The 19,246-nt window shown below is 41.9% G+C and overlaps 1 protein-coding gene across 4 annotated transcripts in view; it reads right to left on the minus strand.

The window, feature by feature from the left end:
• The window catches only part of ARID4A (AT-rich interaction domain 4A), a 57,319-nt gene that overhangs the window by 24,988 nt on the left and 13,085 nt on the right, over window positions 1-19,246 (minus strand). For all 4 annotated transcript variants that reach the window (XM_083610786.1, XM_083610783.1, XM_083610785.1 and 1 more), the window contains 6 exons: window positions 17,131-17,210; window positions 16,944-17,038; window positions 15,370-15,502; window positions 12,432-12,511; window positions 10,766-10,842; window positions 7,947-8,113 (listed from right to left, as the gene is read on the minus strand). In XM_083610786.1, the coding sequence (XP_083466912.1) occupies window positions 7,947-8,113; window positions 10,766-10,842; window positions 12,432-12,511; window positions 15,370-15,502; window positions 16,944-17,038; window positions 17,131-17,210 (632 nt within the window). The remainder of the gene's footprint in view (window positions 1-7,946; window positions 8,114-10,765; window positions 10,843-12,431; window positions 12,512-15,369; window positions 15,503-16,943; window positions 17,039-17,130; window positions 17,211-19,246) is intronic.

A 19,246-nucleotide genomic window follows, 5' to 3' on the forward strand; every position in this document is an offset into this window, starting at 1 on the left:
ATAACCAAGCCAGAAACTAGGCTTTGGGAAGAAGAATGGCAAAGCCACATCACACCCACCATTTCTACAAGTCGCTTCAGATAAATTGCCAACTTGCTACAAGGGCTAGGAAGACATTTCCTGGGTCGAAACCCAGTACTTGAATGGTTCAAGGGACTTATAGTACTGTCAGGAAAAAAATCAGAGCATAAATAAATATGTAAGATTAAGAATAGTTGACCTATTGACATATCCATGTGGGAAAGGGGTAGTACAGGGGTAGGCAACCTAAGGCCCATGGGCCACAAGCAGCCCACGGGGGTCGTTTAACCGGCCCATGAGCCGCCCCCAAACAGAGCTGCCCGTTCGGCGAGTCCCTGCGTGCTGTGCTAAACCAGCGCAGTGCAGGGACTTGCTTCCCTGATGTCGGAAATCGCGTCTGCGCATGCTCAGATGCAGAAAATCGCATCTGCGCAGGTGCAGGAAATCATGAACCGCGCGATCCGACCCACAGAGGGATCTCCGCTGGAGTTAACCGGCCCAGGAGAGGTAAACCTTGCTGACCCCTGGGGTAGTATGTTGCAATGGGGGAACTGGTTTCTTTTCACTGACCGAGTTCTGGGTTCAAATTCCTACACAGGTACAGTGAAAACTGCATGTAGAAAAGGGGAGGCACAACAATAAGCAGCACACCAAGCACTGCTGTGGTTACACAGGCACCATACATTTCAATAGGACATGGGTTTGAGCCTCAAACAATCTCCACTGGAGCAAGTGAAGCCGTGATTGGTGGATTGGACCCAGCGTGTCCTTTATCCAGAGGTGGCTTACCAGTCCCGAGGCCCATTCCACTGCCAGAACTGCAAGAAAAACCACCAGGTGACAAAATCTCAGCACAAAAGCAGGTTTATAAAAAAATCGCAGCCCGTTTCGAACAGAACTCCACCCCAGTTATTTTAAATATTACATTATTTTAAATGTAAAAGATTTTACATAGCAGGAAGAGAAGCCAGATGAAGTGCCCCTTCTTAGGACTGCATTTTACTTCCGAATCAAACCACTAAAGAAAAGAAAAACCTGACATAATAACGTAATATGCTTGAATATTTCCTTGTGGGGGGACTGGGGGGGGGAGGAGGAGGAAAGGACTGGACTAGGTTTTAAGGAGATACGTATATTACACTTTGACTTAATGATCCAGTAAGAATGATTTCTGCTGACAATATAAAAAGCAAATGCCAGTGTTCCACCAGCCAGACTGATCTCCATATCTTCACTTTTATATAAAGGTTCTCTCCTGCCACATGAAACAATAGATTCTGCATTTCCCCCCTATGCTAATCTCTCTTTCTGGTGTACTTTACCTTCCAGTCTCTACCAACATTTTAATTCCAAGTTAGGTCTAAAAAGAAATGCACAGGAATGCAGTTTTTATTTAAAAAAAGAAAAAAACAAAGCTCCCCCCTCCCTCCTCTTTTGTTTGAAAGGCAGAAGCTCTTTAGGAGCCAAGTATCAGTTGTAAGCAACCACATATAAAAATATTACTCAGAGGTTAAAAGAAGGGGGATCGCCCTTCATTCACTTACCTGCAACAACGGTGTATTTACAAATGCTAACACACACACAAAAAACCCCTAGCGCAGATTGCAACAGTTCACACCCTGCAAAATGTGGCCTATTCACTCTGTATAACAACATGAGGGAGGGGGAGGGGGGAGGAGGAGAGAGAATCCACATTCCACAAACGATCAAGCCCTTACACTTTGCTCAGTATTAAGGCATGTTTGCATGGAAAGTGACTCCATTTTGTTTAAAAAGCCATTCTTTTTTCTGGCAGAGGAACAAAAAATATCTATACATGCATTTTTTAATTATTTTATTTTGCAAGGCGGGAGAGGGGGAGGAAAAAAGAGAGGATTACATGCATGGCCACATGCATTGCTGAAAAGATCAGAAAACTTAAAAAAAAAGTAAACCCCACCCCTCACCAAAAAAAAGAAAAGAAAAGAAAAAGCCACCCCCACCCACAGGGGCCGAAATGGATTAATGCTACACCTACTGAACGAGCGAGGAGTCCTTACCGGTGCTGCGTTTTCCTCCCAAGTGCAAACTGGTTTTTTTAAAATATATATATATATATGTATGTATTTGTTTTTTCTACCTAATCTGCTCGCGGTGCCTCGCTGTACTTCAGCCTAACTTGCAAATATTTGCGTCCCTTTCTCTCGCTGCACCGAAGCCGCCGCCGCCGCCGCCGCTCTGCAGCATTGCTCCTCACATCCTCTCCCCCGGTCCGTTCAAATAAATAGGTAAATAAATAGATAAATAGGTAAAGGCAAGGAAAGGGAGGAATCGGACATTACATGAGAGGAGGAGAAGAAAGGAGACAGCCCATTTCAAAGCATCTGGTAAGCCTCCCCGGGCAGCCTGCCAAAAGCCTCGGCTCAATCGTCCCCTCGCCCCCGAGCATGCGCACTCGCAGCCAACAGTGCGTCGCCATGGCAACCCCGCAGGCAGCCTCGAAGCATGAACAGCCATTCTGTTTGCAGCCTCGCAAGGCCGCAGACGGCGAGGGGGAAGCGAAAGGGAAACACGGCCGCGTCGCCGCGCTTTCAGCCCGGCCAAGTTTCCTCCTCGTCCAACAGGCTCAAGAGCCGACCCCCCCCCCACTCCGTGTTAGGGGGGGGGATTCGCAAAGTCCACATTGCTTATCCTACATAACCCCCCCCCCCCACCAAAGAACGAGCCATTAAAAAGCAAACAAACCACCACCACCACCCTCGCCCTGTGCTTGGATTTAAAAAAAGCATGTAACTGCAGGATTTTGGCCAGGCGAAGTAAAACAAGCTCTTCCTCGGGGGCGGTGCAATGCTTTGCCGCTGCTTCCCTCGGAAAAACGATGCACCGGCGGCTCTCGACGTTTCCTAACTTTCTTTTAAAGAAAACTTAAATCAAGAAATTAAGAAGCACCTACGAGTTATCTATGAACCTCTGGGGCTTCTCTTGCGTTTAAACAAAGACAAATGGGGTTAGGCCCCAAAAGGGCGCGACAATGATTGCCTGCCATGTGCTTTTAAGGCCCACCGAGAATGGGGCATGGAAGAACGCTGTGAATAATGGGTCTCACAAACCATTTTTTCCTCCGAAATACAGTGGTACCTCGGATTACAGGCGCTTCAGGTTACAGACTCCGCTAACCCAGAAATAGTACCTCGGGTTAAGAATTTTGCTTCAGGATGAGAACAGAAATCTTGCAGCGGCGGCGCAGCAGCAGCGGGAAGCCCCATTAGCTAAAGTGGCGCTTCAGGTTAAGAACAGTTTCAGGTTAGGAACAGACCCACGGAACGAATTAAGTACTTAACCCGAGGTACCACTGTAGTCCCCACCCCGCCATCCACAAAAGGCAGTCAGGCCAGGGATTCGGGCTGCTAACCTTCTGTGTTTATAAACTGGGCCCACTCCTATGCCAGATGTGCCCATTTGTAGCAGGTGAAGCCACACATGCTCCAAACTGCCTCCTCAGAAATCCCACTTCAGGCTTGAAGCCCTAAAAGCGGGACCCACAAGCTACAGAAAAAGATTGGAGAATGAATGGGTTGCTCTCCAGATGCAGCTGGACCTCCATCTCCCATCAACCTCAGTAAGCATGGCCGACAGTTATGGTCCAAGTATGTCTGGGGTCACAGGTTCCCCGTCACTGTTAGAGGAGGAGACCCAAGAGAGCAGCAGAACCGTCAAGAGAGACACTTGATTGGCAAGCTGAATGAAGCCTTAATTTGGTCTTCCAGTTTTTATTAAAATCACTTAATGCCCTTGAAGGGTGGACTTTGTGAAGGGAGGCCAAACATTGCTACTTATTTCTAATAAAAAAAATTCCTTCCAGTAGCACCTTAGAGACCAACTAAGTTTGTTCTTGGTATGAGCTTTCGTGTGCATGGTATCTGAAGAAGTGTGCATGCAGTGGCGTAGCGTGGGTTGTCAGCACCCGGGACAAGGCAAGTAATTTGCGCCCCCTAACCCGTGGATTTGCCCTAACCCCAGATGTTGCGCCTGGTGCGGCCGGCCCCCCCTGCACCCCCCACGCTACGCCACTGTGTGCATGCACACGAAAGCTCATACCAAGAACAAACTTAGTTGGTCTCTAAGGTGCTACTGGAAGGAATTTTTTTATTTTGTTTCGACTACGGCAGACTAACACGGCTACCTATCTGTAACTATGTCTAAGGAGTGTGCAATGAGGTTGCAAGAGGAAGACAAAAGGAATAAAAGTTAAGATTAACCAAGGAGTCAGGAAAGCTGAAATAAAGAAATAATCGCTCATGGGGGCAGGAGGAGGAGCAGGCCTGTTTGACTTCAGCCAGGAGTGAATTTCACAGAATGACTATCCAAGGGGAAACCAGCTTGCTAAAGGCTCTCTTCATGAACGCACAGGTAACACTGAAACTGCTGAGATGCACGAAATTGGTCTTTTCAAAGAGAAAAACCAACATGTAGGCAGTCCCCTCTTTCAGTACAGTCATTCCTCAGGATAAATGTGCTTCAAGTTAAGTATTTTCAGGTTGTGCTCCGCAGCGACCCGGAAGTAATGGAGCGTGTTACTTCTGGGTTTCGCCACGCGCGCAGACGGTCAAAATGACATCATGCGCATGCGCGGAAGCGGCGAAATGCAACCCACGCACGCGCAGACGTTGCGTTCGCTCCAGAATGGATCCCGTTCGCATCCCAAGGTACCACTGTATTTACGCTCTCTGATAAAGTAGACGGTCCCCACAAACTGAAGGCATTAACATAGCAGAAGCATTTATGGTTCGTTTTCCCACAAGGCCTGGCCTCTGGCACCCTGCCAGAGAGATCCAGTATGGCAAATGGTGTTCCTGTTTTCAGATGAACTTCAGATGCTGTTGGATCCCAACCCTCGTTGACTCAAGTCATCATGGCCAACAGTCGGAGGTGATGGGAGTTGAGGTCCAGCAACATTTGGAGGGCCACAAAATCCCCATCCGTTCTAGGACTTTGCAGCTGGTTAACATCCAGTTTAGACTATTCACAACTCGGTGTGCATGCGTGCTACCTTTAAAGACACCCCAGAAACTGCAGTTGGTTCAGAACAGAGGCATTAGGGTTCTTGGCGGATAATTTGATCATTTTATGCCAGTGCTTTAGAAGTAACTTACATAGTCTTGGCACATTAAAAAAAAAATATTTTAAAAATTTGCATTTTACATTCCAGGAATGAAGCTTCTATTAAGCCAGAAAGTGTTTTGTAAAGAAGGGAGAAAATTGCATAGCATTACAGGAATGTGAATAAGTTATGAGGTGTTTCATCTCTTGCTTTATCCTGCAAAAAAACAAATAAGGCTCACCTCTCAATAAGTTTATTTTCATGATTGTAATATATAGTGTTCCTTTTGTAAACTAATTTTATCAGCAGGATGGTCTCCCAGGTTTTCCTCACACATTCTATCAGTGATGGAAGATTTTTTATTTTTCCCACTGCTAAGCTATACAAAGCTTTGCTGCTATCAGAACAGTTATTTACCAATTAGAGATTGTTGTTTATAACTTCAGACCAAGGCATCCATATGAGAGCAGTTTTTGAATTCATTGAAAGTGTATAATCAATGCTTTCATGTATTATTTTCAAAATTGTTGCCCCCAGCATCTTTATTTTTATGCAGTTCCAAAAAAATTCTATCTTTGTATTTTTACAACTTCCACAATGTGTATTTTGACTATATTTTGCTCAGGCTATAAGGAGTAAGATACTATTGAGCAAGTGTCTTGAAATAGTTTTCTTTCAGATTAACACTTAGTAGTGTTGTTGGGATATTTTTGACCATCCAGACCCATTCTACTTGTTAACAAGTCCATTGACCACTTTCTTTTATACATATAATGGGTGCAATTTTTCTCTCTTTTAGAAGTAATTTTTATTAAATATTTTCTTTGATTACAAAAGCACACGCATTGCCTTTATTTAATTGTTTTCTTTTAAACTGAGAAAAGTGTTAAATATATTTTGTAATTTCCTTATTTTTACCAGATTGTAATAGAATTCCATACGTTATCCGTAAATGTCCCACTGTATATCTTAGCTGAAAGTGGTCTAATGGTGGTCACCTTTGAATTAAGCCTGTTGGCACCTGTTCATAGGAGAAAATATGATCTTGTTCAAGGCAACAACTAAGGTTTAACAGGTTATTCCAAATAGTCAGGTCAATAGTTTGCTATACTTGGCTATTGGTCATTTTTTAAAATTGCGGTTAACCGAGACAGAGTTTGAGTAAATTTTGCAAACAATTGCTCTAAAACAAGACTGCAAACAAGCAAGGTGATAATGGGCAACCTTAATGTGCTCCTTGCTGCACATAAATATTGATAAACACTTTGACAGTAGGTCTTTGGTATAATAATCTATCCAAGTTTTGAACTTCCCTCCCATATTAGTTTACTGTAAAACTCTTCGTAGGAAAGCCTTTTTTGTGCCTAAAAAACCCTGGAATATTGTTTGCTGATGTTTGTGATTGCATGGTCAATTTGCTTTTTGACATTATGCTGTAATTTCCTGTTTTATTAACCTGTTTGATCCTGTTTTACATATTTGTAGAGTATGTTGTTTATTCACTTTGCAATTAGGAAGGACCCTATTTGAACAACTTGATTTAGCAGAGAAATCAGTCTGTATGGCTGAGGTACCATAGGATCTTTGTCATGTTTTGGTATAAATTTCACTATTGCTTCAGACCATGACCTTGGTAGTAATTGTTAACTGCAAATATCATTTTTCTATAGTGCTATATGATTTAAACAAACAATTTGTATAAATATGTTTACATCTGTGTTCTTAATTTTGGCTGTGTGGTAATATTTGTTCTTGTTGTATTTATGCAGCTATTTTGTGTCTTTTATTGTATATTTACATTGTTTTTTGTTTACTGTAAACCACTGAGAGACCTTTGTTCTGGGAAAGCATACAAATGACAGAAACAAGCAACTAATAAATCACCTGTTGCACTGCAGCCCTATAGCTGCATTTTCCACCTGGTTCTGCATCCGAGGAGCGCAAAATAATGCAACTATTAAGAAAATTATGTGCAGTACAATAATATGTCACAGGAAAAACCATGCTTCAGTGTTGCTCACTCAAAATGGCCTTCAGTGTTTTTTAAAAGGATTTTTAATTTCCCGAAATAGTAACTCTCTGAAATTAAGATTTTCAAGCCTAGTACTTATCAAAATGTGCCCTCATCTAACCTACATTAATGTTCCTGTGGAAAGCAACCTGGAAAGAAATTGCTCAAAGTAACAAATGGAATCCTCTTTCACAGGAACATGTGAAAAACCTAAGAACATTCCTCTTGTGTTCAGTATCTGTTAGGTCAGTTTCTACAGTCTCCAGTTGCAGTGGGGACACCATCCAAAGATGGACTGAAATCTTCCCCTGCTACTCTCTATGCATCTCTCGCACATGATCAAATAGGGTATTTTTTGCTTTTTATTCCTGCTAGCTAGGCAGCACTTACTCCCCAAAACAATTTTGGGACAGGGAGAAGTCATACACCTCACAGCTCTTAAAAGACAGAAACAGCAACCACCAGAAGGAGACATGCTTCTTAGAGTGGGGGCATAGGAATGTGGAGCTTTCACTGTATCCTTCCACTGTGTCACCAGCCATCCTGTAGCTCCGTCTAGGAGCAAACGCAGCAGAAAATGTTGGTATTTGCTTCCATTTAAGTATCTATAGCTGGAATAGGAAACTTGTGGTCCTCCAGATGTTGCTAGACTGTAAATCCCTTATCCCTGACAACCGACCATGCCAGCTGTCACATCTGGAGGACCACAGGATCAATCTGTAGGATCAAGCTATTTTTTTCTTGAAATTATTTTCGAACATGACATTTGAGGAGCTCTGTTATATGTGGAGCATATTAAGTTACACGTGTACAAAGGAAAGCCAACCCACTCACCACTACTTCTTCCTCCTTATGTTCTCTTTTGTCTTCCTCTTCGTCACTCCCAGGCTCACCGCCATCTTCTTCATCACTGCTGGAGGATTCCAAGATTTCCCGCATATCCATCTTCCAATTCGAAGGTATAACTTTCAGACTGAAGAAGGAGCTCGCCTCTTGTAACCCTTCGGAGGAAAACGTCCCGTGCTTACTCATTCAAGGTACTAAGAATCAAAACTGCATTATTACCAATTGGCGCTATCCTTGCTCCTTTTTCAGCTATACGTTAAGGTCACAAATTCAATATTGGGTTATCAAGAGGAAGGTGAGAAACTAATGCCAAAATAAAATAATAAAATAAAGGGGCACTTCCATGGGGCATATACCAAATTAAGACATGATTACCTTTCTAACAACTACTAGTAGCACAGAATTCACAACTTTCATTTATGTGTAAATTCTTCAGTTCCTACAATGTGAAATGCTTAACCCTCCGCATTCCTTTAATCATCTTGATGATACAAGGCTTAGTGAAAACACAACCAAAGCTCTCACACCATAATGCGGGTTTATGATTATTCCAGACTAGAAGAACATATTCCACACCATATAAAGCTGCCTCAAATGAAGATCGACTATTGGTTCAGTAATGCGATTTTGAATGGCAGCATTCCTTCCTTTTTGGGGGCACAGATCTTTTCAAGGCCCAAAATAAAGATTCTTTCAACTGGAGATACTATAGATTGAATTTAGGACTTTCTACATGCAACAAGTGAGCTCTGCCACTAAGCTACAGCCTTCCTAACCAGATGGAATCAACTCTCCACTGACTTCCCCCCCCAAAGAGCAGGATTTGTCCTCCCCGCATCACACATCAACTAAAATGTGGGAATAGTTACACCAACATTTGACAAAGTAGCCCTGGACCTCAAAGCTAATACTAGAATAAATGTTTGTCCTTGGAGTTCCAAAAGCCTGTCATGTTCTCGAGAGCATCCTATTAATTGTGTCACTGTACAAACTTGGCTCGCATGCATATAGATACATACGTCTCTGCCCTATAAGCCCCTACGGTATTTTTACACTTCTGATTTCACTCATAACTTGCCACTTTCAATATATGACATCCAATATGTCAATACACCCTAAACCTAGGCATTTGTTACCAGGGTATCTACTGATACCCTAGCATAACATCTTAAATAATGCTCACCTTCTGCAAAGACTCAGACTATTAGTATCCCACTATAACATTCATTGTCCTATATAATGCTCTGAAATTGCAAATCAAGTACCCGTGATAACCAGAAAATTGTACAGTAGTACCTCGGTTCTCGAATGCAATCCATTCTGGAAGACTGTTCAAGTTCTGAAACGTTTGAAAACCGAGGCACAAAGGGCTGTTTGCAAATTCAACCGAGAAAATTGAAAAACACGCAGTGGAAGTCGTTCGACTTATGAGGTGCGTTCGAAAATGGAAGCATTTACTTCCAGGTTTTCAGTGTTCGGATTCCGAAATGTTCGTCAACGGAGATGTTCGGGAACCAAGGTACCCCTGTACATTGCTTCACAGGGAAGATTCCTTTTAAAAAATCTACTGCAAGAATGGACACATTCCTGCATTTTCCTTTCCAACTGTTTCAATGTGGGCTGGAAACAGAAATATATGCAGCCTAACTCTTATGGCCCGATTTATGGGCTCTGCTGCTCACACCCAGGTGTGCCACAAATACTTGATTCTTGGGACACTTTTGCTGCACATTGATCAGCAAATAACCACATGGACATTTCCATTCTGTTAGGAATTCTACTCCTTGCAATCGATATGAACTGCCTACAACACTTATGTGCTTCATTATCCTGAATAGAACCTAACTACAGATTAGATGCAAACACTTTTAATAAAACAGACATGGCCCATTATCAAGAAAAGCAGATGTGAGTGGGGACAGATAAGCAGGGTCAGGTGGGAGGAGCTTTTCACTGGATATCATTTTTCAGCTGCAACTATCCTTTTTGTTCTCACAACACCCATGCTTCCTGACATCCGTTTCCCCCTTGCCAACACACCAGAGAAAGGCTGTTGGGCAAGGGGAATCAAAAGGGGAAAGTAGCAAGTGGAGAAAGTATTAAGCACCTGCCCCTCACTGCTTCAACCCTTCAGATGTCTCCCTACCCATGCTGCTTTTCAAGTCAGAAATTGTCCATTAGGGTACACACATTTGTATGTCATTAAACCCATAGGGACGTGGGTGACACTGTGGTGTAAACCACTGAGCCTTGGGCTTGCCGTTCGGAAGGTCGGCGGTTCGAATCCCCGCGACGGGGTGAGCTCCCGTTGCTCGGTCCCAGCTCCTGCCAACCTAGCAGTTCAAAAGCACGTCAAAGTGCAAGTAGATCAATAGGAAGGTAAACGGTGTTTCCGTGCACTGCTCTGGTTTCGCCAGAAGCGGCTTAGTCATGCTGGCCACATGACCTGGAAGCTGTCTGCACACAAACACCGGCTCCCTCGGCCTATAGAGCGAGATGAGCACTGCAATCCCAGAGTCGTTTGCGACTGGACTTAACTGTCAGGGGTCCTTTACCTTTACCTTTAAACCCATAATCAATAACCTGTACTTTGTGGACAGGCCTGCCTACTGGTCTCTGCCTCCCTTCTGCAAGTGCATTACCATTTATGTTCCATTTCTATGCTTGTACAAGACTGCTGTCCACTTAACATTGGATGGACCTGCCCAGGACCATGTGGATTCCGTCTCTATGACTAGCTGCATAACTATAATTGCATAACTAATTTGCTTTCGTAAACAGTTTATACAGTAACTTTTGAAATTTACCTTTTCTAGAAGACAACTCGGATTTTGTAACGTTTAGGATGTCTAATTCCTCAATGTCCTTTCTTGCTACTGAATAACTGCAAGAGAATTGTTTAATTGGATTAAATATGCCATATTCATTTTCCCGAAGCGTCTCATTTTAAAAAAGTATACCTCTGTGTATACTCTGTCTTTGATACCATGAATTTGCACCAATCTTCATTTTTAAACAGCTGAACAGGTTATCCCAATGCTTAAATTTACTAAAGTTAACCTATGGGCAGGGACCATCCATCTATATGAAGATGTTTCTGCATGAATTAATGCAGGTGATGCAGTGCTTCTGTCTGAATAATCTGAAATACATGCCATACTCCTGTATGGCTCTCTCGCACCACTAATTAATGAGTTATGGGGATACATACAGTATTATAGTTGCAAGCCTTTATCAGTAAAGGAACTAGAACTAGGTGAACAGTCCATGAGGTTGCAAGTTAAGAACACTGTATTTTCCAATGCAATCTTGTATCTGGTATGCAATAATTAAATACAGAAAGTAAAATATTATTCATTTTGTTTTCATTTGTGCCCTTTTTTCTGCCAAAAGGAAATCCAAAGCAGCAGACAGTAAGTGCAAAGCAATCATTGGAAAAACTTTGATACAGATACAAAAATGTCAATTATAATCTTTCATTCTAACAAGCAGTAGCTTTTATTGAACTGTAACTTATCTTCACTGATGAACTCAAAGGGCAGCTGTATTTAACTTTTGGTGACATGCATTTTTTAAAATTAAAAACAAAAATAAATCATTTGATAAAAAGCCAAATAAGTATACTGAAACAAAATTTTTACATGTGCCTCTATAAAGGACAGCATCCTCTAATGTATTTCCTTTCTTTACTTGCAGTCTCACAGTACGGAAGAGTTCAGATGTTCAGGCCAGGGAAATAACTGTTCACCTGAAGGCAGCTTCACCAAGCTAAGTACCCAAATACCAACAAGGAAGTAATAAGGTGCTCTGAGCATGAAGTCAGCATCAATGTAACTTAATCTGACATAGCTAATCATCATCATCTTCTTCATCAGCATAGTTCTTAAAATTTTTGTTGTTTTAAAAATAAGGCAAAAAGACAAATGTGAAATATCTTGTAACTGTCTTGGTACGTCTGTACCCTTAATTGGTTCTTTTCCAATGGGAAGCCTTTCTGAATGAGGGGTTGGGGCAAGAAGTCTTGTGAAAATTCCATCGCATATTGTATGAAGTAGGAAAAATATAAGCAGGAAATGGATTGTGAGTTTTAAACACACTTCCAAAATTATTTTGGTAGCTCCACAGCTAACAGCTTACAGCTGAAAATTTGTATGCCACAAAGGCAAGATAGTGTTTTATATTAAACTTTAACACAAAATTGATCATCCTAGTGAAGAATGAAAGTCTTCCACAAAATTCATGCTTACCTTTTGGAATACCCTAATTAAGAATATCCTGTTAAATTCCATGATCACTGGTGGAATTTAGTCTGCTCCTGTTAATTATGTCCTTCCTGCATTAACTTGACAATAGGATTATGTAGAAAAGGTTCTGACTTTGGAGGAGGGCTAAGTTAAACCATTGAACTTTATGTATTTATTTTGCAACACACCATACCTGAGAGATAGAGAGATGTGTAGAAAAACTACTCACAATTTGGAATCTGCAAAAGATCTCACTAAACACTGGTCCTTTTTCACTGCAATGTCATCGCTGCAGCTGGGAGATAAGACCTGAAGTTTCAAAAAGAACACATGGCATTGAGGATTTTTAAAAATTCCTCCTACTAAGGGGGTGGGGGGAAAGGTTTCATACATCATGTTTCAGCTCTGTTATGGCAACTCCTAATAGCAGCATTTTATTTTCCAGAACAAATCCACTAGGTAATGACACTGTGGGGAGGTAATTTTTTCTTCCATTTCTCATAATGCTGGAGATCACCCAGTTAAAATAGCAGTACGCTCAGGACAGAAAAAGCATTTCATACCATGAGCCATAAAGATACAAGAGGAAATAACAGCCTCAATATTATTTCTTTAAAAATTAGCAAATTCCTGGAGGACAGATGCCACACTGGTTATAAGCTATGATGGCTAAATATAATCAGAGACCATATGCAATATATCAGATGCTGCCAACAAACCTGAGGAAAGGCCACCAGCTGTACAGTTTATGTGGCATTTCGTTAGTTACTGTCAGAAAGGCAGTGAGACCAAAAGGAGCTTGATCTGATCCCTAAAGGCAATTATTATGTTTTTAAAGTATTGCGAACTCCCCACAAAACAAGACAGACAATCCAGTAAGTTTCCATCATTAAATCATTTGTATATAACAACTGCAGCCAAAATCTCTACCCTTCCACCCGCACAAGCTCAACTATGAGATTACATATGCGTATGTACTCCCAAGATCAAACTTGCTCAGGTTTACAGTTAAAAGAGGTTTGATTGGGGAAGGGTCATAGCTCAGTGGCAGAGGACCTGCTTCGCATGCATCAGGTCTAATCCCAGCACTTCCAGGTAGAGCTCGGAAAGACTGCCTGCATTAAACCCTGATGAGTCACTGCCAGTCAGTGTTGACAATACAGGGCTAGATAGGACAGCGGTATAAAGCAACTTTCTATATTCTTGGTTATCCTGGTCAGCTTCTTCAGTGCCAAGCTCTTCATCAGAAATAATTTGTTAACCTTAATGTGCACCAGGAGATTCAAGCCTGTAAGTCTCAAAAGTGAAGCTTATCATAGAGTAAAATCTTCCTACTTTATTGAGGGTGTTGTCGTTTGCCAGTCATGCATTCTAAATGCACACCAGCACCACATGATCGGGCAGCTCATTCCCACTGTTTTGAGAGGCTGAAAGGACTGTACTAAGTAAACCCTCGTCTCAGAAGAGGGGATGCATGCATGTTAAACAACACCGGGGGCTATGGGAACTACTAAATATAGCTGCTTCCTGTGACAATGCCACAGAACCCTACTGCTTTTAAATCTTTAACTTCCTCCGATTTTGCACACATTATACATGCTCCTCCTCCTGCCCCCATCTTCAGGAACTCCATGCATTCCAGCGCATTTTCCCAATTAGGAATGTTATACCAATAAGAATAAAATCACTGCCATAAAGGCAGGAGCTCCAGGGATTAGCAATGCGCTATTGACAGTGATCCCTAAATCCTCATGCTTGTCTATTAATATACATATTTATATACAAATCCAGATATTTAACTAAAAGAAGACTGACTCCCATTTGGCTCCCCTTCTCCTCAAGTATCATCAGGCTGCAGCAGTAGGAGAGATAGAGAGTGGGTCCATTCCATCAGGCTGCTCTAGTTCCTGAACTATTTCTACTCAAACTGAGCACTTTAATAACAACTCTGTATATTTAAGAATTGGTGCCCAGGTTGGCTTGTTTTCCCTCCCCATCCCTTTCTTGCCTATTGTTTTGTGGCTTGCAAGCCTCCAGGTAGGACTTTTTATAAAGCATTTATATCCTACTCTTCAGCTGAATAGGTTCTGTCTTGTTTTTAATCTGTCGCAAGTGACATAAATCATGATATGATTAAAAAACCCAGTCCAAATGACTGCATAGTGAGCTCTGCAAATGCAAAAAAGGAAAATCCTAGTGCATGCAAGCGTATTTTACATGTACCTAAAAGAGGAATCATAGTAAATCTAAATAAAAAGGCTGCTTTCACATAAAAAACCCACCTATGAAAAGAATGACCATGGCAAATCAAATGAGTAACACAGTAAGATTTCATCTAAAGCTACATTTTCTCCAACTTAATCATGAGTCCGAAGGCTCAACCTATATCTTCCTTCTGAAACATGCTAAGAAATGAAAGTGTTTAGGTGCCCACAATGCATGCTTGTTTTAGCTAAAAATAATTTATATGTCTAATTGCATTTGACGCGAACAGCATTCAAACCACATGGGCATGCAAACACAGAAACCACAATTGGGTTTCATCACGCTGAACTTTGTAGCAGGCAGGAGGAGCAAAAGGTACGGAATTTTCCTTCAGAATCAGGTGGGGAAGATGTATCTCCCACTGGGTTGAACAGGGTCCCCACCAGCCAAGTGGGATTTCAGGGACTTCTATTCAAAGTACTTTAATCATGATAATGGGCAAGGTGGGAACTAGAGGAAGCAGCCATGAACTTATAGAAGGATCTCAGCGATGATGAAGATGTCATAGAAACAAGTTCCATAGGAAACAACGTTTTCCCCACCGAACGTATTTACCAGGAAGGTTTATATTCTATGTATTCAGTTAGCAGAACCTGCCTTTGTGCAGGAACTGATTGAGCAAGAGTTGCACTACCAAGAATGTAACCCGCCCCCCCAATATGGACTTAATGCATTAATTTTTCTCCCCCCCCAAAAAGAAGCATTTCCTTAAACTTGGAGACCTAGGAGCATTATTTATTTATTGCTTTATTTATTGTCACCTTTCTTTGAACAAGATCTCAAAGCCGTTTTACACTCAAATCTGGTTTCAAAAGGCGTTTGCCCCGTTGAAGTTCCTCCCCTTTGAAAAGCACCTGGCTTTTGTGCCCTATTATAAAAGCCCCTAAATATTTCTCACTCACCAAAGCTGGATACCACTCCGCCTCCTCAGAGCTGGGAGTCACGCTGACAACTTTACCAAGCAATTCATCGTTAAGACGCCTCTTATCATCATCATCCTCTTCACTACTTTCTTCCTCTTTTTCATCTTCATTGCTAGGGGGTTAAACATACAGTGATTTTAGACAGCCCGAATGTGGAGATTAACAGGAGCACATAACCTCGTCACAGCCTTGATACCTCAACAGCTCCTGCTTTGCAACCTTCTTCCTTTTTGCAGGAAATGGCTTAACACAAAGCAGAATGCAGCAGGCTAAAGATTCGTCCTGTGCTGACATACGTGCATTGTGCTGTCGAGAGGCGCTGGGGCTAGAATCAAGAACTCTTGCATGTGTGGTGCTGCCATGGCTGCAAGCCAGAGGGCTCATGGGGCTGGGCTCTGCTGTTATTCTCAAAAGTGTCTCAACCAACCCACGTAGCCTACCAGTCCCCTTACACCCGGAAGGATTCCAAGTCAGCATGGGCTTTATTTGGTGACCCAGCAAAGACAGCTTCTCTGTGTCCACAGTTAGTTCTGAAATTCAGCACTTCCAAGAATAAACCGCCAATATTTATTGTTGCCAGGGAAGCTTGAATCAAGGCTTGAATGGAGCTCCTTAAAACACTAGTCCTTCTTTTAAAGCACTTATGTGCTTCAACCGTATCTCCTCCTTGTCCTCTCTTATGCCCTTATTCTTGTTCTTTCCACTCCAGCTTGTATTCTGCCAATTTTTGTCTTTTTCTACCACTCTCATATCCATGCCTTTTCTATTCTCGAAACAGCCTCCTCCTGCTCTCTAATAATCAAGCTAGAACAAGGCATGCATCTATCTAATTTTAATAAGGAAGATTTAAATGCAGCTTGGCTTCCATTGCCTGTTACTTTAGGCATGTTTTTTCTAGAGTATAGAAGTATACTTCTATATACTTCAGAACATTTTTCTGTTGTTATTTTAGGCTTTGTACTGAAATACAGTGTGTGTGTATACACATTTTAAAATTTAAAAACTGAAAGCCCTGTGTACCAAAAATAGTCCAAGTCCTACACCAAGACAAGCCAGCATGCATACAAATTATTAAAAAGTGTGAAATAGTTCTGCATAATTAATTCAGCTTCTGTTAGTCCCTAAATGGCAAGGAGCTTTTGCAGGGTCCTGTCCTCTTATAACTCCAGCACATTTTCAAATCTGACTTCACAGCAACAGAAGGAAGAAAGTTAAAGAAGAAAAGGTTTCCAGGATGCAGAATTCCACGCAGCGCTACACTTCTGCAGAATCCTAAAACCCAAGTTCCAGATGCTTCCTGTCATTGCATGGTGAAAGGCAAATCTCTTGAAAATTAGGGGATTTCAGGAAACAGTGTGTGGTATTATTGTGGGTGGAAAGAAGGAAAGTAAAGTGTAACTGCATAACATTATGTTCCTTGCAAAGGACACACTTCTTCTAAGCTCATCACTGAAGACCAAACCTGCCTTCCTCGTTCCAATGCAAGGGAAAGATTAAGTCTGAGAAAAGCCCAGTAATACTATTAGAAACAAGGCATCACAAAACACACTCACACAGGAAGAGAGGATCTCCTTCCTCTGTTGGATTTCTTCCCAATCACCGGCGTTCCAAAGTGCTCTGGGTTTGTTAGTGGCAGCTGGTCAAGTGTCTGGGAGAGGAAGGGGAAAAAATGACAACCTGCTAATTTTTCAGTTAAAAGAAGAGTGTTAAGTTTACAGCTTCAGAGTGAAACAGCCTTACCTCACTTTCTGCAAAGTGCCTCTCTCCCTTCAGACACAACGATGTCCGTCTCAAAGTCCTTTCATCACCGTCATCAAAAACTAAACAAAGCCAAACCAATAAAATTACATAAAAGGAAAAACCACTTTATTTGCAAAGGCAAGTAAATGGCAAGTGCAAATTATTCTTGTTATGTGAATATATTTAGTGCCCCCAATAGTCTCACTTTTGAGCTGCTGTTACACCATTCTTTGCATTCCATCGTACACATTTTCTGCTCATTGTTTCTTATGGAATATTCCGACTAGTGATGAAAGCTTTCTTGCAGTGGAACAGCACGTGAAGGACATATGCTTAGATGTTGTAAAGCCAGAGAGAGAGAAACAATGCATGTACAAACTGAAGATCAATATGCAACGATCACCTCAAGCAGCCAATTGGAAGCAATGCTTCACCATTCCAGAATAGTGCGATAGATCAATGCAATATAAATTTACAGCCAGCCAGTGTGGTATAGTGGTTAGAGTGTAGACTAGGGCCTGGGAGACCGGTTTTCAAATCCCCACTTCCTCATGACATTCACTGTGTGGCCTTGGGTCAGTCACTGACTTTCAGCCTAACCTACCTCATAGGGTTGTTGTGGCATTAAATGAGGAGGTGGAGAACTGTGTATGCCACCCTGAAGTTCTTGGAGGAAACAGTGAAATATAAAAACTATAAATAAATAAACATTAATTCTCCCAGGCATGCGGGGGTCAAAAATCACCTAAGGGGCAATGCATAATCATTCTTTTTTTTTTTTAATGTTGCCGGCATAAAATTGCTTGATGCATTTTTTATACAACCACTCAGGGTGGACCTACTGAAAATAACTGACATTACTAAATTAGGCCCATTAATTTCAATGGGCCTACTCTGAGGAGAACTTGTTTGGATAAACTGCATATCTATCTTGAGCTGAACCAAGGGCTGCATCTCATACATAATTGTACATAGGGAATACAGGAGAGTGAATGTCAACTATCCAACTGTTGGAATCGCCTTTCCATCTTGACAGCCCCTAGAACAAGCATTTCAACTCCTAACTGAGCCCCTAACCAAAGTCTAGAACCTAAATGTTGCACTTTAAACACAAACAGGCACCTCCTTTCAAAGCACAGAAATGCTCTTTACCAGAAAACCAGCAACATGAACAAATCCACCACAGCCTAGGCTGCCGGAGGTGGGGGAAGAGGAGAATGTGAACTGCAAGTAGCAAAGAATGCCCACAATAAGGACAGCAGGGGAAAAAGAATGGGGTGGGTGCTGAGGGTCAGGAACTTGGTTATGATCCAGTGGAAGAAACAGTGAAAAAACTGAGCCCTCTGGGCATTTCCTCAGTATTGCTGCACATTTGTTCAGGACTGAACAGAAACCACTTCCAGTTTCTAAGTTGTAGCAGCCAAGGCAATTGGCTTAAAGGTTAAGCAAGGATGGAAAATCTCTCTTCAGCAGCCACATGGGATTTTTATTTCTGCCTAGGGGCAGAGGAAATACACCACTGATGTTGGAATTGCATGATCCTTTCATTTAATCAAAGTCCCGATTTTTGAGACGTGAAGAGCTGCTGGGGTGAAGTGTTATGTCACTGATGTTCCGAGCTGGTGCAGGGCTAAGTCTTCAAATCAGAAAGATTAGTTAAATGAAAGATAAGCCAAACAATGTGTTAAATCTGCTTTGATCCTGCCTTGAAGGAGCTGCAGTCTACTTTTGGATTTCAAGGCTACTTCACACACTAAAATTGGAATCCGCACTATAAGTAAGCTGTGTGTTGCCAGGTAAATAACTTTCTCCCTATGCAGGTGTGACTCTTGGGAATGCCTCATAAGATGGAAGTGTTTTGCTAGTGACCCTCCTGCAGCAGCACCCCAAACAAACAACTCCCTGCTGCCACAAACTAACTTTCTAAGCAGAATTGGGTGTATCAAAAACCACTGATGTTTCTAAGGGCACAGGAAAGGATAATGGTGCATTATGATCAAGTCATAGAATCACAGAACTATATAGAGTTGGAAAGGGACACTGAGGGTCATCAAGTCTAACTGCCTCTAGACTACAGAGTAAACAAGAAAGTATGTCAATGCAAATTCAACTTTTT

This window comes from Podarcis filfolensis (genome assembly GCF_964270895.1).
Source record: "Podarcis filfolensis genome assembly, chromosome: 1".
NCBI classification, from domain to species: Eukaryota; Metazoa; Chordata; class Lepidosauria; order Squamata; family Lacertidae; genus Podarcis; species Podarcis filfolensis.